The sequence below is a fragment of the Argiope bruennichi genome, chromosome X2, assembly GCF_947563725.1.
Source record: "Argiope bruennichi chromosome X2, qqArgBrue1.1, whole genome shotgun sequence".
Classification (NCBI taxonomy): domain Eukaryota; kingdom Metazoa; phylum Arthropoda; class Arachnida; order Araneae; family Araneidae; genus Argiope; species Argiope bruennichi.
The window spans coordinates 85,024,074-85,050,403 of NC_079163.1; the positions used below are offsets into that span (position 1 = coordinate 85,024,074).

General features: G+C 32.9%; 2 protein-coding genes across 2 annotated transcripts; one reads left to right on the top strand and one right to left on the bottom strand.

Annotated features, from left to right (window-relative positions):
- Window positions 1-5,061: 5,061 nt before the first annotated feature.
- LOC129959814 (uncharacterized) lies at window positions 5,062-5,841 on the top strand. Its single transcript, XM_056072705.1, has one exon. It carries the CDS (start codon window positions 5,062-5,064, stop codon window positions 5,839-5,841), a length of 780 nt encoding a protein of 259 aa, XP_055928680.1.
- A 2,373-nt stretch (window positions 5,842-8,214) lies between these two features.
- On the bottom strand, window positions 8,215-24,466 carry LOC129960621 (dual specificity protein phosphatase 7-like). Its single transcript, XM_056074162.1, has 3 exons — window positions 23,880-24,466; window positions 15,430-15,816; window positions 8,215-9,169 (listed from the first exon to the last, which is right to left on the bottom strand). Exons 1-3 carry the CDS (start codon window positions 24,280-24,282, stop codon window positions 8,859-8,861), a joined length of 1,101 nt encoding a protein of 366 aa, XP_055930137.1. The 5' UTR covers window positions 24,283-24,466; the 3' UTR covers window positions 8,215-8,858.
- Between the last annotated feature and the right edge of the window lie 1,864 nt (window positions 24,467-26,330).

Below are 26,330 nucleotides of genomic sequence, written 5' to 3' on the forward strand. Positions count from 1 at the left end.
GCTGTCGAAGGACCCCAGCGCTCTTTCATGTTTTGCGCTGGAGAAAAATTATAGTAATATCTCTTCACATAATTTAAATCCTAATTTTTATCTTAAATTAATCCATTTTACTTTATTCTAAAATGTTCTCGTATTTCCAGATCAAAATCCTATTTTTTATTTAATTATTTCTAATACGCGCTCGAACAAAATGGAAGACTTCGTAATTTTCACACTGCCGAAGGAATAAAAATCTCTAAACACCGGTATTCCATCCAAAGATACCTAACATTCCCTTTCCTGAATTAATACATGTGAAAGAAATTCTTATAAGAATCTTCCAGTGACAGCGCTGAGGAGAAAACTTCTCAAACCTTTTCTTTTGTGTGCTGGTGGGAAAGGACGTGTTCCATATTGTGTTCCGATATTGTATAATATATTGCACAATGTTGTAAAATATAGTTTTCTTGGTATTCAACAGATTAGTTCCCAATACTATAAATATTCCCAAAATTAATTATAATTACCTATTGGAGGGAGAAAATATATATACATTTCATAGTTCATCTCTCGATTATTTTTAACGTGAATTTTCTACATTTTTGATTCCCAAATTTAATTCTCATTACTTTTTGAGTATGAAAAAAAAAATTCTTAGCATATCTTTGAATTATTTTTTAGCGGACCTTCCTGCATTTTTGATTTTCACTTTTCTCAAACACGGACCTGTTAGTTTGCTAACAGCGGCTTAATCACTAGATCAGCAGACGTCGACTATGGTAATTATTTGTCTGACTCAATAGGAACACGTTTAATTTTGAATGGCATTTTAATTTGATAACTTTTTTATAATTTAGAATTAAAAAGGTAATTTAAAGTCAAAGAGGAAGCGATTTCACTGGTAACTAAAACAAGTTATTATAAAATTTTAAGGAAGTTAGGTTAAAAAGTAATATCTTTTAAATATATTGCCGCATTGAAAAGAAGCATGCGAGTCGCCATAGCCGAATGGTCATAGCACTGGTCTCCTAGTCAAGAGATCGTAAGTTCGAATTCTGGACATTTCGAATCCCGCTAGAGACAATGCGATTCACAGTCTGTGTAAATATTTAATTCCTTAATTTTATGTTTTCCTTTTATCATGTTCCAGAAGATTCTGGACATTTCTGTAGTCTACCAGATAAGTGTTCTGGACTTTTCTTACTGTCTCCAGAAAAGTATTCTGGAACTTTCCCTACTACAGTACGCTCCCGATTATCCGCGGAATTGGGTAGCGCGACCACCGCGGATAACAAAAATCGCGGATAATCCGAAAAAAGCTAAAAACGGGTATAGCAAAAAAGAAAGCAGTCATTCCAACTTTGAAAAATCGTTTTATGTTCAATAAAACGTTAAATAAACAGCAGGAAATGTTTAACTAACGTTTAATATTTTAGTATATCACACAAAACTAACCTAAAATGCATTTTGTTAATGAAAACAGAAAAGTGCTTTGTATTTACGAGAGGTGTGAAGGATGCACAGAAAAATTAATACATATGTATTGTTTTAATACTGTAATGTATTATGTAATTACAAAAGCATAACTGTAAAACTGCACCTTTTTGAAAAAATCAGTCAAAAAAAAAAACTTTGTGCGGCCCGCGGATAATCGGGAGTCTACTGTAGTATAAAAGCAGAAGATCTGTCAGTCACTGTGTTCTCAGTGCAGTTAATAAATTGGTTTAGTTCTACTTCTTGTGTGTGTCATTGAGTTCCACACTAAAGAACCTACGTGACATTCTATGGTGGAGGCGCCAGGTATAATTCCAGTCAGCCTGGAAATGGATTTACGAAGAAGCTATCGCCTTAAATGCCTTGAACCAGAATTTGGACTTCACAATCCACCAACCAGAAAGGCAAGGAAAATGCCTGTGGAACAGGAAACTTAAACGGTAATCCTGATACCAGCACAGCCCCAATACAGGAATTATCCATCTGTACTTAAAGGAGACGTGGGACAGGACCCAAACAAATGACTTAAAGAATATGACAGAGTGTCAAAATTCAACAGATGATTGAATTTGTCTCGCAAATGTGTTCTTCTTCTTGGACAGCACAGCGAAATTAGTGGATCCAAAATAATGAAGATAAATTGATTTCCTGGGATGTTTTCAAATCAATGTTAAAAGATGCATTTGGAGAAACAAAGCACTATGTAAAGAAGGCAGAAGATGAGCTGAAGAATAGAGCTGAAAAATCTGGCGAAAGCACGCAGTCGTACATCCAAAGCGTGTTGGGGTTATGCCATCAAGTCAAACCAGATATGTCAGAAGAAGAGAAAGTGTCTCATCTGATAAAGGAGTCGCCGAAGATGTTTACCAAGCACTACTGACGAAAGAAATAGCCATTACAGAGGACTTTATTAAATGGTGTAGGAAAATCGAAGAGATGCAGCAAAAGAGGATCCGGGGTAGGAAATTTGATAGGCTCCGAAATGTCGTACCAATTGCTGTAATTGACCAACAACTGGATCTGGTATCACTAATACGTCAAATAGTTCGTGAGGAGGTCCAGAGCCTCATATCTCCAGTAGTCGATCCCGAACGCCAAGACAAAGGCATTGAAGCCATTGTTCGACAGGAAGTGGAAAATGCGTTGGCTCCTTTGTCACAGACAACACCAGAGTGGAAAAAGGTCAAACCAAGACGCCAACCTTCCTATGCTGACGTTATCAGACGATCTACGCCCGTAGCACAGCAACCACAGAGGAAGACAGATTTCTGGCGCACCCCTGATAGAAGACCGTCTGTTTCCATTGTGGCCCCTCTCGACATGTAGTTCTATACTGCCGAGATCGCAAAGCTGTTTTTGTGGCATATCGGGTTAATAGGAGAGATTTCGGCCGTCCGCCGTCGAATGAGGGACGCTATGCCGACGAATACAGCCGACCAGCAGCCCGAAGTTAGTCGCCCAGCCCATCATGAGGATGATCACCGACACACCACTATAGATCTCTGTCAGTCAATCTCCTAGCCGGAGAAATGAGGAAAACTAAGCGATACGACCTTCATAGGGGGTGAGGCCGCTAGTGACAAAAATCCTCCGATAGCCGCATTCGAGAATCCCAGACTCCAACCGTTTATTCACATTGGAAGACTATACAGTACCTGCTCGTTCTATCAGAAAGATTACTGTCTTAGGGAGTAAGAACCATCGAGCTATCGATGTAATAGTAGAGGGAAATAGGATGCTCCTCTTAAACAAGGAAGTTGCCATTCCGTCTATTATAATTACGCTCCTTAATGGTAAGGCCGAACTATGGGGTGCCAACAGACAAGGAGAACCTCAGATCATCCGTAAAGGCATGTCCATCGGGATGCCGAATCCTTACTTGAAGACTACGTAAATACCATAGACGAAGGATCGCTTTATTCCACGAACACTTCAAAGGCAAGGTTGGGTGTCATCGACTGTACCGCGATGATAGCTCCGGATTTGAGGATAGACCAAAAAGAAAGAACGTTGAATCTATACAAGTTTAAAGTGATGCCATTTCACTTATGCAACGCTCCTGCAACGTTTGAAAGTATGATGGATAATCTTATGCGACATTTAAAACGGACAATGTGCCTTTGCTATTTAAATGACAATGTGGAGTTCTCAGAAACATTCGATGAACATCTTCAGAGGTTGAATACCGTCCTTCAGTGTATACAGAATCCAAATACTTATCCTTAAATACTTATCCCTAATCCAATATACTTATCCTTAATCCAAAAAGATGTCGCTTTGGAGCACAAGAGATAAAAATCTTGGGACACCTCGTATCCATTGATGGCGTACGACCGGACCAAGAAAGAGTAAAGGCCGTGAGTGACTTTCCCGTGCCTAGGAATATCCATGACATCAGAAGCTTTCTGGGACTTTGCTCTTACTATCGCCGATTTATAAAGGACTTTTGACATAAAGCCGAACCTCTACATTTGTTACTGAAGGGGGACACAAAATTCTGTTGGGGACCTGAACATGTGGAAGCTTTTAATAACTTAAAGAAAAATCTTACCTCCGATCCTGTCTTGGGTCTTTATGACGAAAACGCACCAACGGAACTTCGAACTGACGCGAGTGGATACGGAATCGGCGCAGTGTTAGTCCAAATCCAAGATGGGAAGGAAAAAGTAAAAGCTTATGCCTCGCGTATTCTGACGAAGACTGAGAGAAAGTATTCCACAACCGAAAGAGAATGCCTTGCGGCCATATGGGCTATAACTAAGTTTCGGCCATATCTCTCTGGAAGACTCGCTAGATGGGCGCTGCGACTCCAAGAATTCGACGTATCAGTGGTGTACAAAAGTGGAAGGGAACACAAAGATGCTGATAATCTGTCCAGAAACCCATTAAAATTCGATGCTTCATGATCTGGGGACTCCATAGATGCCACTTCATTCACTAATCTCTCAGAATAAGAGATGAAAGAACCGGAATTGGCAAAAATAATAAGAGACCAACAAAGTACCGAAGCAAGCAGGCTGGGAAACTTTGAATTAGTCGAGGGAGTCCTCTGCAAGAAGAATTTTGATCCGTCCGGAAGGAAATTTCTACCAGTGATCCCGAAGCATTTACGGCTCAGTATTCTAGAATCTCTCCATGACGACCCTACCGCTGGACATCTAGGATTCACCAGGACTTATGACAGAATAAGAAAGCGATTTTATTGGCCAGGCTTGCACAGAAATGTTCGAAGATATGTGATGCACTGCCGAGAATGTCAAAGGAGAAAATCTATTCCTCAGAAGCCACCAGGTCGTCTCGTGCCTATTACACCAGCTGCCGCTCCTTTCCATCGCATCGGAATCGACCTGCTAGGACGATTTCCAAAATCTGACGACAGCAACAAATAGATTGTAGTATACACCGATTATTTGACACGGTACGCAATCACCAGAGCTTTACCAACGGTGGAAGCTACACAAATAGCCAAATTCGTACTAGAGGACATAATCTGAAGCATTACAGAAAGTTATCATTACAGACCGTGGTCAAGTATTCCAGTCCAAGCTGGTGTCCGATATTAATCGACTGTGCAATATCACTCATCGAATGACTACAGCCTATCATCCGCAAACAAATGGCCTCACTGAGCGATTCAACAAAACGCTAGCATACATGCTTTCTATGTATGTTGATGTCGAACAGAAGAACTGGGACCAGATATTGTCATTCGTCACATTCGCCTACAGCACCACCAAGCACGACACAACAGGTTTTACGCCCTTCTACCTAATACATGGGCGAGAACTTGAAACGCCGTTGGATACGATGCTTCCCCTCTGCTCCAAAGAGTTCAGCCAAGAAGACGATTATGTTAGTCATCTGATCAATAAAGCAGAAGAATCGAGGCAATTAGCTCGTGCACGAACTCTCGAGGCTCAGCAGAAAGATCGCCGGCGTTATGACTCCAAACATCGGATAGTGGCATACGAACCAGGGGATTGGGTGGGGAATTTTATACCAGTTCGTAAAATAGGGCTTTTCGAGAAGCTCCTGAAGAGGTACACCGGCCCTTATCAAATTTTGAGGTGGTTGTTCGACGTCACCTATGAAGTAGCCGATTTCGATCCTAATTCTAGAAGGCGGAAATCGAAGGAAGTTGTCCACATTTTACGCATGAAGCCATACCATGACCCAGAAGAACAAGACGACCAACATTCTTATGAAAGTATGGAGGTTCCGGAAAGAGACATTTCTCAAAGGGTTACTCCCCGTGAAGACGCAACAACTTATACTGGCCTTGTGACTCGATCAAGAACTAGAGCCACAAAATTAAATGTCATAACATCGAGACGCTGTTCTTCTAAGGAGGGAGAAATGCCGCATTGAAAAAAGGCAGTCGACTCTTCATGTCCGAATAATCATAGCACTGATCCCATAATCAAGAGATTGTAAGTTCGAATCCCGCTAGACACAATACTATTCACAGTCTGTGTAAATATTTAATTCCTTGATTTTATGTTTTCCTTTATTTCATGTTCCAGAAGATTCTGGACATTTCTTTAGTTTAGCAGACAAGTGTTCTGGACTTTTCTTACTGTCTCCAGAAAAGTATTCTGGAACTTTCCCTGTTAGTATAAAAGCAAAAGATGTGTCATTCACTGTGTTCTGAGTTGACACTAAAGAACTTACGTGACAATATGAAAGCGAAGGATTAGCTTCAGCCAAAATTCATCATGTCTCTTGTTCAGTAAGCCTTTTGGGCAAAAAATATAGCTTATGAGTAAAAAAAAATTTTAAAAAATTACGATAAGTGCAGCTGTATATTGTAGAGGAGTGCTATACCGGAATTTTAATCATAATGATTTTTAATTAATTATTTCAAATATGAGAAAGATATTTAAAAAAATTTTTAATTCATGAAAAATGAGTTACATGTATTAATGTATAATGCAATTTTTTTTTATTTTTCAGCAGTAAATTTTTGCCATCGTTTAAAAGTGTATCTAAAAAAATTAAATATTAATTCAGTGAACATCTCCCACAGATTTTCATAGTAAAAATACATACACCGAAATATTAATACATTTCTGTATCAGTATGTTTACTTTCTTTCACTTGTTATGTGCTTAGTATTTACTCTATTTCATACACAAAATGGGAAGATATATAAGTAAAAATAATTTATCAACATCAGATTTTTTTTTAAAATGCAACAGTATTAAAGATGAATCTATAAAGAGAACCAAAAAAGGTTTAAATTTATGATAGCACTCTACTACTCAGTAAATTGATGTTTTGAAGCTGGTAAAACAGGACATATCATGAAAGCATTACATCCGTACTTGAGGGTTTTTTTATTACATTTCAAGACTATTTCTTTAGCAATTACACCCGCTTTATAAGTCATTCCAACACCATTTATCTCACTTAACTGCTCTTCAAACTTAAGAAACAACTCCTTATTTAAGTGGACATAATAAAATACCATATATTTTTGTGTTCCATCTTATTGAATTAAACAAATGACTCAAGAAGAAATAACAAAAAACTGATGAAAACAAAAGGCTTTCGATTCATGAAAATCGTTGTATTTTAATAAAGTTATGAATTAATCGCTCAAATGCCAGCTATTTAAAATATAGAAAAAAATTTGTTTCAACTCGGGTACATTATTTATGTAAGTAGAAATATAATTCGTGCTCGATTTTCTTCACACATTTTTTTTTTGTATAAATTTATTGAAAAACAATTCATCTCCTATAAAAACACAATGTGAAAATTAAGATCGATTCATATTTTATTAAAAACATGCCAGATTTAGTGAATCAGTAACACAATCGGCTGTCAAAAGATCATCGATTGATAGTTTTATTTTACGGTACGCGTATGTCCCGTACGCAAAAGCCATATAATTAGCTGACCGAGAGAGTTGCGAATAGTGCGATTGCCATTAATTTCGCAAAAGGTAAATGCATTAGTGTTTTTTTAATCCGAATATACATACATTTATATATTATCACACGCCTTTTGAATATTTCATGTTCATCAATCCAAGGTAAGTTCAGTGCTTTGAATGTTATTACAATATTAGAAATAAAAAGAAATATTTACAGATTCAGCATTAGTCAAGAACGACGTACTTTCTTAAAGCATTTCATTAATTGGATCCAAATTAAACACATACAAAAAAGCTACATTATGATGACATTGTCATTGGATTTCTTAATATGAAAGAAAATTAAACAAAAATCGCATGTTTTAGTAAGTAATGTGCATGTTGCAGTTTTTAAGTTAATAAATTAAAAAAAAAAGCACTTTAACTATTATTTTTATAACTAAAATATTATCTTCATAAAAACAATTTAATTATTTTCATGTATTACTTAAATTCTTAATGCATCAATTTGTGCAATAGAATAATAAATAGTGAAATGCAATAAATTATTTTGTTGTACGAAATTTGTTTAAGGGTTCTACAAATCAAATTTGCACTAGGTTCCGTTTTTATGAGGATTGGCAAAGTTAAGTATATTTAAAAACTGAATATCAATATTAGATAAATGATAAATTTCCCAATATTTTGACAAGTAATTTTTAAAGAAATAAAGAAAAAAGAATTAAAATCTTCAATTATATTTATTATCTGCGCGTTTAGAGTTGTGAATGGAAGCAGATAGCTGTTCTCTCAATTCGAGACTGTTAAAGAAACTTAGACAGAAAATAAGCAGGGAAGTATTAGAAAAATACTTTATTTTACCACAAATTTATAATTTAAAATTCTATTCTCATAACATTGTTATACTATCAAAGTATCCATATGGAATGTTAGTCCATTTCATTGAAAGAAACTCAATACAATTACAACACAATGCAAAAATATTCTTTCAGAATATTCGTTTTCAATATACTTATAAATATTTCTCTATACAAATTTAAATTTCAAATATAATGTTCGATGGCATTGTTACAACACTGAAAGCTCTTAATTTAGAGCTTTTAATACAGACAAATCAATTTTTTTTTTTTTTTTCTTTTTTCAAAAGCATACTTTGAGATGGCAGCAAAAGACTAGAACACAATTTCATAACATCTACAAAGGTAACAATCATAACAGTAAATCTTCTTTAGAATATAATATTTAAAACTCTCCAACTGTAAAATCTATATAAAATACAGTTCCTTAAAGAAATAAAAAATCTTATTCAGGAAGACATGCTTTTAAAAACATGCGAAATCTGAAAAATTATTGCTTATATTGCAATACAAACAGTAATGTGAAATGCAAAAAAAATTACAAGCCATTTACCATCATCATAACAATCATTTATATCTCTGACATGCAAAAATAATATATGCATAGATGTTGAACAAGCATTAACAATCACAAAATGAAAATAGACTGATTATGTCCACATATCAGTCTGCACAGCAGAATCGGGAGTGGATCCTTCAGATGAATTAGTATGCTCGCATGGGTTGGGATTATTGGAACAATGGCAATTATTAAGGTTCAGTTGGCGCTCAAAATCTTTAAGTTGCCCGAGGAAATTCAAATTTGGCGAGATGTTGGCTTTACGTCTTTGAACAAAATCGTAGGCTTCATTCAGTGATATATTCAATTCGTGCATCAGGTATGCTAAGGTAATGGTAACGGATCGACTTATACCAGCCAAGCAATGCACCAATACACCAAGTTTACTTTTACGGGCTTCATCTGAAAGAGAAAAAGAATTTTAAATAAACAAGAAAAAAATTGACATAGAAAATAGAAACAAGTCACAAAAAATTATATGTATTTCTTAAAGAATTACATATTTATGCAGCACAAAATTTCTTGGTTTGGTGTTATTGACAAGATATCAAAATAATAATTAGAAATCTTTATAAAGAGGATACTCTTGAATCATTTATATTTTAATTAAATACAAATGAAATAAATATTGAGCAAGTATGCTTATTTTATGGATACTTTAAAACATCTTCCATCTGCTTTTTATCACAATCGTTCTTTTAGGAAAATTCAAGTAAAAGGTATTTAACCCTCTGCACTCGAATGGCTCTTTTCGGGCACCTATTCAAGACGGTGCATCATTTTGAAGTTTCATTCATTTATTTTTTAATTTTGATTGCTAAAAATATCTACAGAGTGGTAAAATGATGTAGATTAATTTTTCGGGAAAATTCAACTTAAGATATTATATTTTTCGGAGCAATAAACAAGTCTTTGTATTAAGTGAATAATTAAGCATCAAATTACTTTTCTGAGTGCAAACGGTTAAATGATTATCGATAATATCGATTTATTTTCAATGGTAAACCTATTACTGAACATAAAGAGAGGTGCAGAAAAATTTAAAGCAGTTTAGAAATCAATCAGTCAACAGCGAAGCTAAATTTCAAGCTAATCATTTGTTTCTACAAGCAACGATCTTTTGCAATTATTTTAAGGTATTACTGAAATGATCCAGAAAAGCTTTATTAAACTTTTCCAGAGATTTTGCATTAAATTGTATAGAAAAAAAAAATCGGACAACCAGCTAACTCAAAAGGTTATCACTAGTGAACACTTAGTGCTCCTCCAAAATCTAATTCGATATACAATGCTTTTCTGGTCTCATCTGACGGTTAAATTCTTTGAAAGACGAGACTACTGAGATTAGCAATCCAAATTACTAAATGTGATCTCAGTAAAGGTCTATTTATACTGTTTGAACACAAATTAAATCTTATGTGTTTGAATCATGAAATACGCAAACCTAATATTCCCGTAGCGAAACCAGTGAAGTGATAAGGGTTGAAAATTTCCTTTTCTTTCTTCCAGCAAATTCAAGAAAATAATAATTCTTTAAAATACTATTTGCTAAATTTTCATTTAGGATATCAATTATTCATAAATTGGTAAATGACGAATATTTAATAACAGGATAAGCAATTCTTCACTGAATGCAATATACTCAATTTTTCTGTTAAGAAAAACAGAAATTAACAACAGAAATTAATAATTTCTGTTAACAGAATTAATTCTGTTAACAGAAATTATGAAATTTTTTTTTTTTTTTTTTTTTTTGAACAACGCTATTTAGTTTCTAGAATGTAAATACAGAAAACTTGAAATGAACATTTCTTTTAAACACTACACTCGTGAAACTGTCTAGGAGAGCAAGGAAATCGCTCATCCGGTCCCACACAAACAATGTTCACTTCCTCTACCTCAAAATAAAACAAAGAGAGGAAAAGGAGAGTGCAGAGGAAGTCCGCACACACAGTCAGTCGGAAATTGGTAGATTCGCATGACTCGCAAACCTTAAATTCTCCCAGGATGGACGACTCGCCAGTGTGAAATTTTCCCACAAAATATGACGGGCACAGAATGGTACGTTGGTTTTGCGCAGGAAACGTAAAGAAGGAAACCTAATGTCATGTAAGCTCTTTAGATACTCCTCGAATGACAAATGTGTAGGAACAAAATTCATATTAAGAAAACTACCCCATACAAAATATGCAGATCACGAACCTTTCTCTGAAAATACAAATAAACTTCAATGCATCTTTCTTCAAAATAACATTTCTAATTGTTCAATGAATATTATAATATTCAAATTTCTTTATTTCCACTTGTACAAGATTGAGCCTAGCAGCACATTGCCCATATATAATCCTTTACTAGCCAAATACAGTTATATGCATCTTTTCATACAAGATGTCAGTGGTATCCAAACTGTTGTTAAAATCTTGAAGCGTAAAATTTTCAATGGTGCTAAAAAGGGAATGATAAATTCGCGATAAATTTACTGTGAGTCTTTGAGCAATAAAAAATGTACTATATAGGACAAATGTGCAGCTAATAGTTGATAACAAACACGATATTTAAAAATCTATTTTCAAGCAGCATCATTCTTGAAAAAGTAAAATCAGTATTGTAATATATTCAAGACCTTCTGCATACAAAATTGTAATACTTTTTTTAGGGGGGGGGGACTTTATATGATGTTCTCGACTAAGAATTTGAAATTTCTCAAGAGGAATACTTGACCCCCAGATCTTCTAGCTAATGGAAAATAGATTATACTTTGCCATTTTGCTTGAAATGAAATTTACTTCGTTTATTATTTTAAAACTCGGTTAAAAACGTGCACCATGCACTTGTATTTCCTTAGGTTTTTTCCACGGCTTTCATTCTCACCCACCCCCTTCTTTCTCTCTTTTTTGAAGAGCCAAGGATCTAGAGAGAAACAAGGCACTTTTCACTCAAGATCTATCTTGAAGAAAAACAAGGCACTTTCCCTTCCCGTCTCCATCTTTATCATGCTTCCACTGAATGGGTAGTCCAGGTTAAAGATTGAGAAAATAATTTCTTAATATACTTTTCCTGGTCATATGGGCAAGGTTTAGAATGATTGGAATGCCATTTAAAAGCTTGTAAATATGAAAAGAAAAGTCGATTTTTTTTTTTTAACAGAGCAAAATTTTAATAATGTATACAACGTCCTTCTCATTTAAGTAAAAAGGCGGGACTTTTAGATCCACTTGTTTGTTTTCACTAAACGGATGTAAGATGTATGCACGTTCGCACATCACTGGGGGAAAAAAATTAGGCGTAGTTAACGAAATCTCTAAATATCAACAAAAGAAAAATCGCCACGCTTAGATGACCAACAACATTAAATATTCTCGAAACACAATCCACTTGATAGCAGTGAAAAGTAGGCGGACGTAAGCTTGAGCATAAACCGGATCCGCCTCGTCTTCAAAGGATTCCCCTTGTTTAAGGGATGGGTTTTCGAAGAACCGGATACAGCACGCCCTTCCTGTTCTTTCCCCCGAGAGGATACATCCTCAAGAACTGCATTCAAAGGTCTCGCCACAGGAACTACCTTTCCTTTTCATTTTTTGACGGTAATTGACATAAGCAAGCCGTGCGATAGACGAAAAAGAAAAAAAAAAAAAAAAGAAATGAACATGGCCTCAAGCTTGTTGGGTAATTCCTTCTTTTGAAAAGAATAGAATTTGATAGTGGTGTATGTTTAGCACAAATTCGCTGCGTATTTATTTGATCTACACTTCCTAAAGCATCAATGTCCGATTACAATTTAAAAAAAAATTTTAAGGCTACAACTTTTAATAAGATTAAGATTAATAAGATTTAAAAAACTTCTCATTTTTTTAAATTGGAAAAAAAAAAAAAAACCGAGATGTACGTCAATAGGATTTAGTATATATTATATAAAAACGTGTTTTTCTTTTCAGTATGAATCAAATATGGAGAGATTTACGTAGATAAAAACCAAAAGTTCTGTTAAGAGAAATAAAAACACTATCAATTAAGCCGTCGAATTTTAAAATTACGTATTTTAAGCGCAATACACCATTCAATTAATAACATAGTATTTTAACGACATACGTTAAACTGAATACACCCGCAACTGCTCATTTGCTGATAATACTGCGATATTAAACACTAACAAAAGTCAGATGACGACAATGAAAAACCGAGCTGGAACGATATCAAACAGAAAATAAAAATTAACGTAGAAATGTGCCAGGTAATGTATTTCACTAAACATAGAACAAACCCACTCATACTAAATTGTTTAGAAGGGAAGTTCAGTGGTGTGACGAAAATGAACATTTAGGTGTAACCCTCGTTATAAAAAAAAGAAGGGGAAAAACTCTAATGTACAAAAATTGTATCGAAAACATTGTGAAAAAATTCAGAATGGCGAAAGGCCAACTTTACCCGCTCAAAGAAAAAAAAAAAAAAAAAACCGCTTTCGTTGAGAAACAAGCTACTGCTTTACAAATAAATCATTGATTAGTTATGCTTTCTTAGTGTGAGGAAAGGCGGCTAAAAGACAAATCAGGAAATTTGGGAACACCAGAATAAAGCAACAAGATAAATATCTGAAATACCCCGACTCAACAGAAATACTATTTTAAAAGACATGGCAATTAATTACAATAGAACAATACTTAAAATATAGCAATAAAATTTACCAAAACAAAAGAAAAGATGCGAGTTAAAATGAAGTCATACTGGAGAAGCCTTGAAGAGAAGCATGGGTAATATATATTACATCGTTGAGTACATTGATTCACCTCTACTTTTCATTGCATTTTTTATATATATATATAAGTATCAAGAAAAAAAATCCATGCTTTTAAAATAATTAAATAAGTTTAAAAGTTAACTAATATATATATCTTAAATTCAGGCAATTCAATTGTCATGCCACTAAATTTTCACTTACAATTTTAAGTGGAAGATTCAAGACTTCGGAGTCCAATGGTTTCCTAAGATGCCCCTCCCCCTCAATATATATTATATATATATATATATATATATATTAAAACCGACTTTTTCCGGGAAAATGAACGAATGCTCATCGCAAACACTTTTTTTTAAATTGAAAATATGATCAGTTGCAATTATTCTTTAACAGCTATGTAGGTTCAGAAATAAATCTAAACAGTATCTCATCGATAAAACTATCTACATATAAAACTTGCAGACAGATTTTAATGTACAGTAATAAGAATTTTCCAGCATATGAATTTTTCTTCATATCGTTAAATAAACTTTTCACGCATTTTCTTGTCGAGGAATGTTACTACGCAGTATAATTTTAGCCAGCTAATAGTTACAAAAACCTAAAATAAAGCTTTATATTAAGGGGAAAAAAAAAAAAAAAAGATTTTTGACTTGTACTGCGCTATTTTCCCTGCCAAAATTAGCACTCTGTTCATCTTTATTTTTCAACTACTATACACCTAAATCTAATTACTTTTGCTTGAATTTAGATTCAAATGAAGTAAGATTAGTCTATTTGATTTAAAATTCGCATGGAAAGAAAACAGGAGCGTAATATTTTTTTCTAAAGTATACTCCCCCCCTCCCCAAATAAAAAGACATCACAGACTTGCACAATTTAGTTTAAAATGAAACTTTTCCCATTGAAAATAGTAGTGCTACTCAGACTTCTGAAAATAAAAAAATATTTTGCATTGAAATGCTATCCAATACTAGTTTGTTTCATAAGAAGAAAAGAAATGAAAATTACCGCATTCGTTTTCTTTTCATGATTCAATTAGTTTCAAAAAGAAAATTACTTAGCGACATTTGTGTCAAGACAACCGGCGCCTATCTCAAACCAGTTTGGCCCCCAAGAGAATTCTTTCCCCCTCAGGTGCATTTTTCTGAAGTGACCCCATTAAAACAAGGGGCCAAGAGTGCGCGGAATGTGCCCCTAGAAGCCAAGGGAGGATTACGGGGAGAAAACAGGACGGAAATTTGGATAGAAAAGGAGGAGATGGGTGTTTTCACGACGATTTCAGGTATGCGAGATAATAATTTCCGGTGCTATAGACTCAATGAAAGAAACCGTGTTTCAAAGCGGCCTTTAATAGATATGTTAAAAATTACTAATTTTTGATGGTACAGATTTATGGGTATGAGAATGCTTACAGATTGTACTCAGCAATATTTAGAAGCGGATCGATAAAAAATTTTGAAGTTATTTTGATGATGGCTTGTAAACGTTTTTCCAAACAGTTTATACCATCAAAATCACTGTGGCATGAGGAACAAATTCATGACTATTTAATCAAAAAAGAAAGTGATTATGAAAACAGTCTTAATTTAAAATATATCAATAATATTTTTCCTCCGTTTGAAACGGTTAAAAAATTGAGTGGGGGGACGGAAGTACAAAATAGCTATAAAACATTTTCCGAGAAAAAAAGAATAGCTTACAAAGAATATTCTGATTTGCCCATTCTCACAAAAATAATCAATATGTATACAATTCAAAAACACAAATAAAACCAATTCAGCAGAATAGACAGTGATAAAAGAGACCAATAAATATTATTCTTACCTAAATATATTAAGCATAAACAATATGCGTATCATGATCGCAAATATATTGATAAAGATATTGACCAAAAGACTTAAAAAAGATATATTAAGATACTTACCAATAAATTTTATGGCCTGAGGAAAAAAAGAAGACAGGTTTTGAGACCAGTGATCTTGGATAGGAATCTGCATATACTTCATGCCCATGCCAGTCTTCTCAAATGTATTGGGGAGATTGGGAGTTACATTCAACACATAATGGATTCCATATTTTTCAAGAGAGTTCCAGTCGCACGAATCACTGGCGTTACCCAAGTAAAGATGGGGAAGAATTTCTACTGGGAAAGGTGGAGTTCCAACAGAACAGTCACCCAAACCGCTATCCAGCTGACGAGTCTCCGGATTAACTGAGCTGATTCGGAGGGCCATTAAGCCCAAAAGAGAAGCTTCTGATGATTCCGACTCGCACCATTCTGGATAGAGAGACTTGAAATTCTCGAAACCACCTAGAAAAAAAAGAAAAAAAATCCCATCAGTGAGGAATTTAGACAAAATTATTGGATGAAAAATATATTACTAGTCAAGTCAATTGTGGAAAAAACGTGCAACAAAATTAAAGAGCTTCTAAAAATTGTTCTAGCAAAATCCTCTGATGAATCTTTTTTTGGAATATTTTATTTTATAAATGAATAGAACTCGGGATAGTTAATGCATTGCAAGTCTTGAAATACTGGACAAACAGAGTTACTTTAAGATTTACTTTGATATATATTTATTTAATAACTAAACGATTTGAATAAACATGCAGTTTAGTTATATTAATTATCTGTTTATGACTTCTGAACCAATACTTCTCTCCAAACTTTCGCACCACACCAACGGGAGGACATTTGGCACACATCAGATTTAATGTGTACCAGGCCCACATACACGACAGATCTTTAATGGAATCTGGTCTCGAATCTGAAACTCACCCGCCCCGAGGATGAGACTTAACAACGCCTCAGCGGCTCAAATAAATCTTGAATAACTTTCCCCAAAATATATGATCTAAATTCTTAGGTTTCTAATCGATGATCAATAAGAAACAAACGTATGATTTTTTAACCATACGATATGAACTTTGATTTTACTTATTGTTTTTAAGGGTTTAGGAAAAAAAAAGAAAGACATTTTCAAATTTTAAATGCAACATGCTCGAGACTTGTTTATGGGCATAAATATAAAAGAAGTGCTTCAAAAATAATTTTAGATTTAAGAATAATTCAGAAGATCGGCATTAATACAAGATATCTGAAGGTAATAGTCACTTGACGGTTTTAATATTGTTTAAATCTTTACCAAAAATGGGCTCTATTACTATCTTGAAATAAAAGCTAAGTTGTTACACCAGCGCGACATGCTAGATTAGTCTCACTTTTCTTGTGGATGAGAAAATATGCGGTCGCTGTCTTCTAGAACAGTCATTTTTACGTCGACCTCTTAAGTTTATTTATTTTTTGTATGTTGTTATTGAATTGAAGAAATGTAATATACCATTGAATTTGATAGGATTCTTAATGCTCTTCAAACTTACGACATGAATGTTCTCGAAACGTATATTCTTTTTACATTTATAATACCTGCATGCTGTTATTCCTTCAAGATTTTTTTATTTTTTATTATATCCTTATTCTGCCCTCTTTCGTTATGCTTTCTGACGATTTCAAACTTTCTGACCATAAGGATTTTTGACAGCATTCTGGAAAGTTCGATTTGGGAGGGTGTCTTAATTTACATCCAAAGTGTTTCGAACAGAAATAAGCAAGTTCTTTTCGCCACAATATAAATGCTGTGACTTTTTATCATTACTTTTTTTGGTTTGTTTGTTTGTTTAATCGAGATTAAAACTCGGTATATACAATGGAAAATGGTATGCAAACTTTTATATTTAAAATTGCAAATCAAAAGTGAAAAAATTCTAATAATCAAAGAAGGTAGTATTAATAAGCAATATTTTTCACTTTTCCAATACTGCTTCAGCCATCATAATTTTCGCTTGAATTAGGAGTGATCTTTTCTTGGGTAACTTAATATATATAATGCATTTGCTAATACAATCGTTATTATTATTATTGCTGCTAATACAATTGCTTGCATCGCCTTAACTGAAATAAAACTAAAATTTGCAGGTACATGAGAGTAAAAAAAGATCTTGCATCAAGATAGAATCTTCAGAATTTTTCATTATTTCAATAAATATAAGACTTACACCATAATGTACTTCAAACAAACGACCAATGAACATAAATAGTGCAAAAGATTATAATTATTACTAAAAATGATTCAGTTCTATTGTATGTCAAATTGCTTTTTGAATGCCCTCATTGGATCAATACAGTTCTCATTCAAAGCAGTGTAACACTACCAATATGCGTATATTCCGTATGCTTGTTATCCCCCCGACCCCCTTTTTTTTCCTTTTTTATGTTACAAAAAAAAAAAAAAAAAACATCAGTAAAATAGGGAGTAGAATTTTGGTCGTACGGTCCTCGTTCAACATAAGTCTGAGGAACGGAACAATACCACCAATGATTAGCCGGCTGTGTCAACGGGACCGTGAAAACGCTCAGTGAAACTGTCGACTTCCGACCCCTCAGGAAGCACCTGTATCCGCTTCTGACACGCGTTGAAGCAGGCATGCTGTAGTACGTATAACAGTACACTGACAATGTAATAAGATATTTCCAAAACATTTTTTTTAATTCCGCAAAATTGTAAAATAATAATTCCCAAATGACAGAATATTAAAAGAACTTTTTACATGAATAAGTTTCATATTTTAATTCGCATAAAGCAACGTTTTTCTGAGGAAATTAAAAAGTGCATCATTCAACTACAAAATCGCATTTATTAAACAAGTAATATTTTAAACTTCTTTATTGTTATGAGTTGTTTTGTTCAATTGCCTACAAAGTTGCAACTATACACATATGTCAAAAATTCACTAATCTCGTGAAAACTTAGATACTCGATATCGCAACTTTCTTTTGCTTGTGAATTGTTTAAAAGAATTTTCGAAGAAATCGTATGATGCATTTAATAGTGAAAAAAAAAATTATTAAACTATAAAACAGGCGAGTTCTATCACAGAACTTAATTCTTTAAGGGAGAGAGAAATTTACACATTAAATCAAAACAGGGTATAAACAAGACTAAGAAAATGCATCCCGTATATCAATAGTAAAAGAGGGTTTTTTTTTTCTCTCTCTCTCTCTCTCTTCTTAAAGGGGAAGAATTATAATCATCATAAAAACAACGAAATAAATGAAAACACTATTTAAATATGATGTACACGGTTATCGCATATTTCATCTACGCTAAAAAGCGAGCATGTTTTTTTCATGTCTTGAAGTTTATTTCATTATCAGATCTGTATTTATATTAGATCAAAAATGAACTATTGCATAATTTTGAAGTTTGTATTATTTGACTATTTGTTTGTAATGAACAGTTTAATGGATTTTGAATTATATTACTCCCATTATAAAATGCTGATATTTCAGATTTGCATACGAGTTATAACTGTAAAAAGACGTGTCGCAAGATCTTCCTTGAAAGCAGAATTTCCAGAATCCTGCCTGCGATATCGCATCTTCCTATCTGTTTATACAGCGGCACAAGGATCGCTTCCCTCCTCACATAAACACTTCATGAACAAGCACTGCTAAATTTGGAATTGCGGTACGGTAAAACGGTGCTGTGTTCACCCAAGTGGGCGACCTTGAGATCCACTCACTTGCTGCAGCATTGATAAACGAGCAAGGAGGAGAAAAACAAAAGTAGTGGTTTTTAGCTCCTCCCTTTTTAAGCTTTTTTTCATTTTCATTGATGCTTGTAATACTCCCGGCAAAATGTGTCGCTTAAAAAAAAGGACGTCTGCTTGTTTTCGTCCGGTTATACAACTTACTCAGTCAAGCTCCACAGTTTATTCATAAAATTTAAATATAGTGATCTATCGGTTACAGAGGACTTGACAAAACCTTAGAAATGAATTCCTAACAAGTAACTGAGAATTCTGTTTTAAATTTTATTTCAATGGGAATTATACTCTTTTTGTTTCTTAAGCTATATTTTATGTAAAAGAACTAAAAAATATTTATTTTGAACCTCAATGCAAATTTTTACAGATAGAATTATTAAAAACTTAACGGGGAGGGAAAGGTTCACCTTAATAGAATTCGCCAGTGTATTCAATCGAGTTTTTGCTAGATTAACTCCAATTAGTGTAATTTTATTTGTTACCGTATTGTTTAAAATAAATACATTTAATTATTTAGAATCCTTTTATAAGTTTTGCCAATAATGTTTCATTTACAACGATATTTTTTAAAAAATGAAGATAGCAAATGAAATGGGATTCAACACCGAATTCTGGGATACCGAAGGCTTGGACAGCGATCAGATTTTTTTCTATACTTGAAACAAAAATAAACAAGGATGCTAGCTCAATTTAAAATATTTTATTATAACCGTTTATAAACGAATTAAGTGAAATTCTCCTTATCATTAATTAATGCTTGATTTTCATTTTCTTGTTTGAAATTTCTCCCCACCTCTCAACTGGAAAGGGAACGTGAGTGGAAAAGTTTATGGCCTGGTTTCGATCAATTTAATATGACATTTTCAGATTTTATTTTTAAATTTTAAACCTTCGAGTACTTATCGCGAGATTTCCGGAGGTTGGAAATCGGTCTCTTTTTCTCTTACTTTCTGTGATTTTCATGGGCTAATGTGTTTATTTTTTTTTTATTATTACAGCGTCAAATTATATTACGCTATTATAGAAAAACAAAAGCTTGCTTTGCTTTAAAAATAATATGAACTTTCAAAAATCTGCAGTTGAAAGGTTACTATAAGATAAAGAACTCAAAAAGCTTCATCCATATAGACAGAATAAGAAGTTAAGAGTTAAAAAAAAATACAAATCTGAAAACATTTGCACGGATTTTTTCTTCTTTTTTCTTAAGTTTGCTTTAGTATGAAACTGTAATAATCTTACTGACATACACACATTTCCCTAAAAATTTAAATTTTACGCACGAATTTATCAATCACAATAAAACTATTAGAAACAATGTTTTAATCGGTCTTGCCTAAAAAAAAAATAAGAGAATCAAACCCAAAGAAAGAAAATCACACTACCATTTCCTCTAGACTATAGTGTAAGTTTTTCAATCAATTATAGATGCAATTACTACATTTAAAATGTCTTCACGAATTTTTTAACACAATTAAATGAAACAACATTGAAATAAAAACGTTGAGTATTCAGTTTTTCGAATGATATTCATTTAAAATACAAGAAATTATATAGAAAATCCAATAGCATATTGAAACAAAAAAATAAGGCGAGGGGGTTGAAAATGACATCTTTATACGAGCATACCATTATTATTATTTTTTTAATTTATCACAATTACATTTGAGGTCGTTTCATCTTCTAAGTATTAAGGATGCAGAAAAGACCCTCGGAACCTTTTAGATTTGGTTTAACCATTGAATATTCAAACCGAAATTCTGCTTTCACATTTGAATTTTTTTTTAATTGCAGCTCAGAGAGTGATAAACACAGCATTCCTTAAAGTAATTCACAACAGATCTTAGTGAAACTTTTATTCACAATAAAACAAAGTTACAAAAAAAACTTAATAGGTTTACAATCACTGAAGTTCCTACGGCTACTACATTTTAGAAACCTGATTCCTATACATCTTAGACTGGAATTTACAACATACTAATGTAAACCCTTTAACGTATAAAATGTAGATGTCTTAACGTAAATAAGATGCACGATTTTTCTATACCCTACATTCTTCATAAAAGTTTAATCCGATATAAGAAAATTTTCACTTCCTATACATTGATAGATGCATTATGTCGTTAAGGCTCATGAAAATCGCTTCTGCATGTCGTCTTCGAAGGAAACAGAACGACAACATTTTCATAACATGTTTCTAAAAGTTTCAAATCTATTAAGCATCCATCTTATTTTTATGGTGATTTTAATTAGCATTTCATTTTGAATTAATGATAGTCATTTTTGATTCATCAGGTAATATATGATTTCTTGAAATATGAGGTCGCGCATAGTTGACATTCGCGAACTTTCACGGTACTTTCTCATATAGTCAATATTTGCATGTAAAAGCTATTAAAAAATTAGTTTAAGATATTTCAATCAGATTTGTTGTAATATAGATTTCTTATCTATAATGATTGCTTTAATTTTAAAAATTTATTCTCCTGTTTAGGGATTCGATAAAATTGCCAAAAAATTTAAGCCACAAAATTTTTCTACGAGAAAAGGGGATGAATAAAAAAAAAGTTTAAGACAGCCTGATTTAACAGCATTTAATAAATAAAACAATTAAATAAAAACATTAAAACAGTTTTTTAACCCTTTCTCACACATAAAAATACTTAAAGTTATAAACATCTAACGATTTTCATTATGTTTATGGAACCCTTACCTTCACCCTAATCATGTCATTACAAAAATTGCGCAGAATTTTTTTGTTTCGTCCGGGAAAAACCCTATTTTAAACTTTTGATTCATCAATGAGATACAGTTAAAAAACATCCCAAATTCTAAGAACAAAACATACAGAGACACAAAAATCCTTCTCCCATAAATTTTTTTTCTGTTAATTACTTTTAAATCTCTTATTTTCTCCCAAACATTAAAAAAAAAAAATTAAAATATATAGTCGTTGCATCCTCTTGAAGTGAGCTCTTTGCGTCGAAGTTGCACAAACTCGTGGGCTGAGTAAACCGCTCAATAGAATCTGCTTTAAACATACATGCATTACGCTTTCAAAATAAGAACCCCCCCCCCCCCAATTCTTAAAAGCTTGTTCACCCACTTCCTGTCTGACGGTGACCCGAGGGTAGGCCGAATGCCTCCGCAATATCCTGCCCAAGGTAGCAAACGATCTTCCACCGGAAGAGGGGGGGAGGGAAGGCGGGTGGTTTCTGAGGTTGCGGAAACACAGAAGGTAAGTGGAGGAGAGGGAAGAAAGGAAATGGTTTGATAGCGGGGAGGGGGAAAAAAAAAAGAGTGAGGCGGTTCGAAGAAGTTTGGTTTTTCGAGCTATTGAACACGTGGTGATTCAGGAACCGAAATGTTATTTAATATATCCGGTGAGGAAATAGATAAACAGTTTTAAGATGACTCTTGATTGGTTTATTTACTGAGATTAATTCGCCCGCCTTCAGGAATCTTGTTTACATAAGGGGAAAATTCATTTTAAATTTTCCAAAATAAAAAGCATATAATAAGCGTTCAATCATTAGAAAAATATAATGGATTAATCGATTTGCATAGGCACAAAAACATAAGACGGCAAAACATAATATATATTAGATATTGCATTAATAAGTACATTTAACTCAGCTACAGTGTAGAAATAAGCCCCGAGTTTAGTATTTATTTTTCGCCCCTCCTATCCTCATAAATCAACTTGTAAGTATTTAAAAAGATAAAATAAAAATTTGTCTACGAGGGACATACTACGATAATAGCTTGCAGGAAACCACAAATCATTTTCTTTAAAACAAAATACATGTAGAAAATGTGTTATTAGAACATAGTTAATTGAAGCGATATCCATTCACAATGGATATCGCTCAACGTGAATGTTAAGAAATAAATAAGTTTTTGATTAGCGAGAAAGTTTGTAAACTTTCTCGCTAATCAAAAACTTATTTATTTCTTAACATTCACGATGAGACTCTCTCATTGACTATTAAAGAATAAAATAAACATTTTGCTTGAAAATTCTATCACAGAATGCGATTATTATTTATTTGACTTCCGTTATTTTAGAACCGTAACGGGTTTCAGTCCTATAATTCCATTTTTTATTTATCAACATAATTATTTTATATAAAGTTCTAGATCGCATAATTGCTGAACATAGGGCAATATTTGAAAACCTTTCGACTACAAAATAATTATGCTGATAATTTGTTCCGACTTTTAATTAGACTGTAATGTATTAGATCTCTTTTTTTTTAATACATTTTAAAGCACTTAAGATTCGTTTTTCGAAATCAGCTAAATTAAGTATATATTTTCACACTAGATAATTAATTAACTGATTCATATGCTTGACATTTTATCGTATAACAAATTTTGAAAGCTCGTTATCACTCGTAGAACAAACTTTAAAAGAATTTTCTTAACAAGAAGTTATCTTATCTGTTTTTTGTTTGTCAGTTTACTCAATTTGTTTTTGCCAGAAGCAGAAAAAACAGAAATAAGACCACATAAATTACTAAAAATATGACAATGTCATAAATATTTAAATGAAATAATTCACTTTTTACATTGAATTAATTAACCTCTCCTTTTAACGATCTTGAAGCGATTACCACATGATAATGTTATACAAAAGATAATTTTATCGAATTTCATTTATTACTTAGAAAATGAACATTTAAACAGGGCATGCAAAAGTAACCTTTCAGCATTATAAGTTTATCAACATAGAAATAACTTTTTAAGAGGAATATAATTTGGTCTTACCTTGCAAACAAACGACATTGCATCCTTCTAGTCTCAGACGTTGCAGTAATGTTGCAAATACCCTTGTATTAGAATTGCCGCCGTACTCGGTCTCCGAATCGGAATCGTACAGAACCAGAGTTGCTTCTTTCCAAAGTTTCAAAAATTGATCTTTGCAGTCGCTGTTTTGGATTAGGCTGGCTACACTAAGTTTTCCATTGGCAAGCCGGCGTAGCATTAATGAAGACGCTGGCAGTGTCAAGTTAATGGCTCCCCTAATGTGACCAGCAGCAAAATCTGATGAACACCTACAGTCCAGTAAAAGTAACGGCGAACTCGGGTCTCGAACCCGCTTAAGTAAATCTTCAGCGGAAAGATATTGGACAGCCGAATCTTGATCTTCAATAAAATCTCGGGACGGCATTGTGAAATGATTATCTATTATTTTTATATAAATCTCTTAACTAAACTAAGCGCGAATACCACTTAACGGACGAAAATAGCAGGACGATCAAATTTGTACTTTGGGCACAGCCTCCCTTTCATCCCACACTCAAATACGGTAAGTCAATAATAACACTGGAGAATCTTACGCTACAACACTACATCGGATGAAAGCGGCTTTCATGAATGTAGGAGCACTCGTGACCGACAGCCAATCAGCGCGCCGCTAGGCCTTCTGATGTCATTCAAAGAAACTCTGCGTGTATGACGTCAGGTCCTGCGACATATGAGTGAAAGAATCTGGTAGTGGAAATGTGTGTGAATGTGGAGTAAACAGTGTGAAATGAAAAAGAAAGCGTTTTTCCACAACACTGAGCATTTTTGTAGTTTTTTTTGAAGTGGGAGTGAGGTTATTAGTTGAAATTGAAATCTTGCATTTCGATAAAAGGTTTGTTCGCGTCTCTAAAACGTCAGACAAATTTATTTTGTTCTTAAGTTATTAAGTTAATGAATTTGTAATATAAATAGTCTCCAGAAGGAATTATGGTTATTTTTAACGTATTTTATAATTATAATTTTCATTTTATATCTATACATTAATGAAAAATATAACTTTTAAGATCCAAAGAAAAAATATAGATTTTAAAACATTACTCAATTTTTGCCAATTATTGCAAATAAGTAGAAATTTTAACTTTTCCCAGAATTTTACTTCTTATATTTAATTCTAAATTAATATTATTTCCATAATTTAATTCATGAATGTCATCTAATACATACTAAAATAAATTGATCTTACGTTTAAAAACGTTTGATTAATTAAAATTTAACTTTATTCTTTTTTGCAAGTATATAAACATTTTTAATTTTAAATAATGTATTATATATTTTTTAATAAAAGTAACCCAAACACACTTTATTTCACTATAAAAGTGAATTTTTTAAAAATTATTTTCTACTTTTAAGTCTTTAATTAAGAATTAATTGTGATTACGGAATCTTAAAATCAGATTTTTTTTTTAAAATCCTATCAGCAGGCGTCAACTATAAAGAGTCAAAATTTAATCAAATTAATACATTAACTGATGTTTAATACCTAGTGATATTAAAATAGTTTATTACTATTGAGAACATAAAAGTTTAAAGCATAGCAATTTCAGACTCTTCCTAGTGAAATTTCAAAGCAATAGCCCATAAGCAAAATTCTATTGCAATTTGATTGCAATAGTCCATTTTTGCAAACATAAATAATTTAAAAATAGGATAAATGTAAAATCAAAAATAAACTCTACAAATTTTCAAATTGAAAATTAATTTGAGTCGTTAATTTAAGCTAACCCAACTTTTGATATTATTAATAAAAATTTCTTTGCTTTGGTTATGGTTACCAGGATATGACACGAAATTAAAAATCTTAATTAAAAGGTATGGAAAAAGAAAAAGGCATGGAACCACTGGCATAGAGATACAAAATAAGTGAATGAAGCATTCGTCGAAAGGAAGGAAAATTTTGTAAAATATATCTACTTCATAAATTCTTCTAGAAGTATCGAATCAAGATAGTTAAGTGAATTAATTTTGTTCATTGATATTGACAAATCTGTAGTTATATTTCAATGACAGAATTCGTTTCCGATCTCACTTTGGGTCAGTATCCATATTTCAAGAAACTCTGCCTCTGCATTCCAAAAAAGAATTTAGGCGAAAAGTTTCATTTTGTTTTGTGGCCACCTGCTATATCTGTGAACATAGTGCTCTAAACTTAGTCAAAATTCGGGAGATAAAAAAAAAAAATTATGAAAGTTTAAAGCGCAGAAAACGACAGGAGAAAGCTATAAAGCTACAATAAATATCATAAGAAAAAAAATCCCAAGCACACATTGCATAAAAATTAAAATACAAAATAAAATTAATAAAAATTAAATGTAATTATGATTCCAATTTATTCAAAGCTTTTCTGTCTACTTTATGTTTTTATCACCTGTGTTTTGATTTCAAAATTTTTAATAATAAATATTTCCCTTTTTA

What these genes read in the sequence shown, in the direction of transcription:
- LOC129959814 (XM_056072705.1), top strand. Translation starts at nt 5,062, where the DNA reads ATGACTACAGCCTATCATCCGCAAACAAATGGCCTCACTGAGCGATTC.
- LOC129960621 (XM_056074162.1), bottom strand. Translation starts at nt 24,282, where the DNA reads ATGCCGTCCCGAGATTTTATTGAAGATCAAGATTCGGCTGTCCAATAT. An exon ending in CAATGTCGTTTGTTTGCAAG is followed by an intron (nt 15,817 to 23,879) that starts GTAAGACCAAAT and finishes TTTTTTTTCTAG; the next exon opens with GTGGTTTCGAGAATTTCAAG. An exon ending in TCAGGCCATAAAATTTATTG is followed by an intron (nt 9,170 to 15,429) that starts GTAAGTATCTTA and finishes TTTCTCTTTCAG; the next exon opens with ATGAAGCCCGTAAAAGTAAA.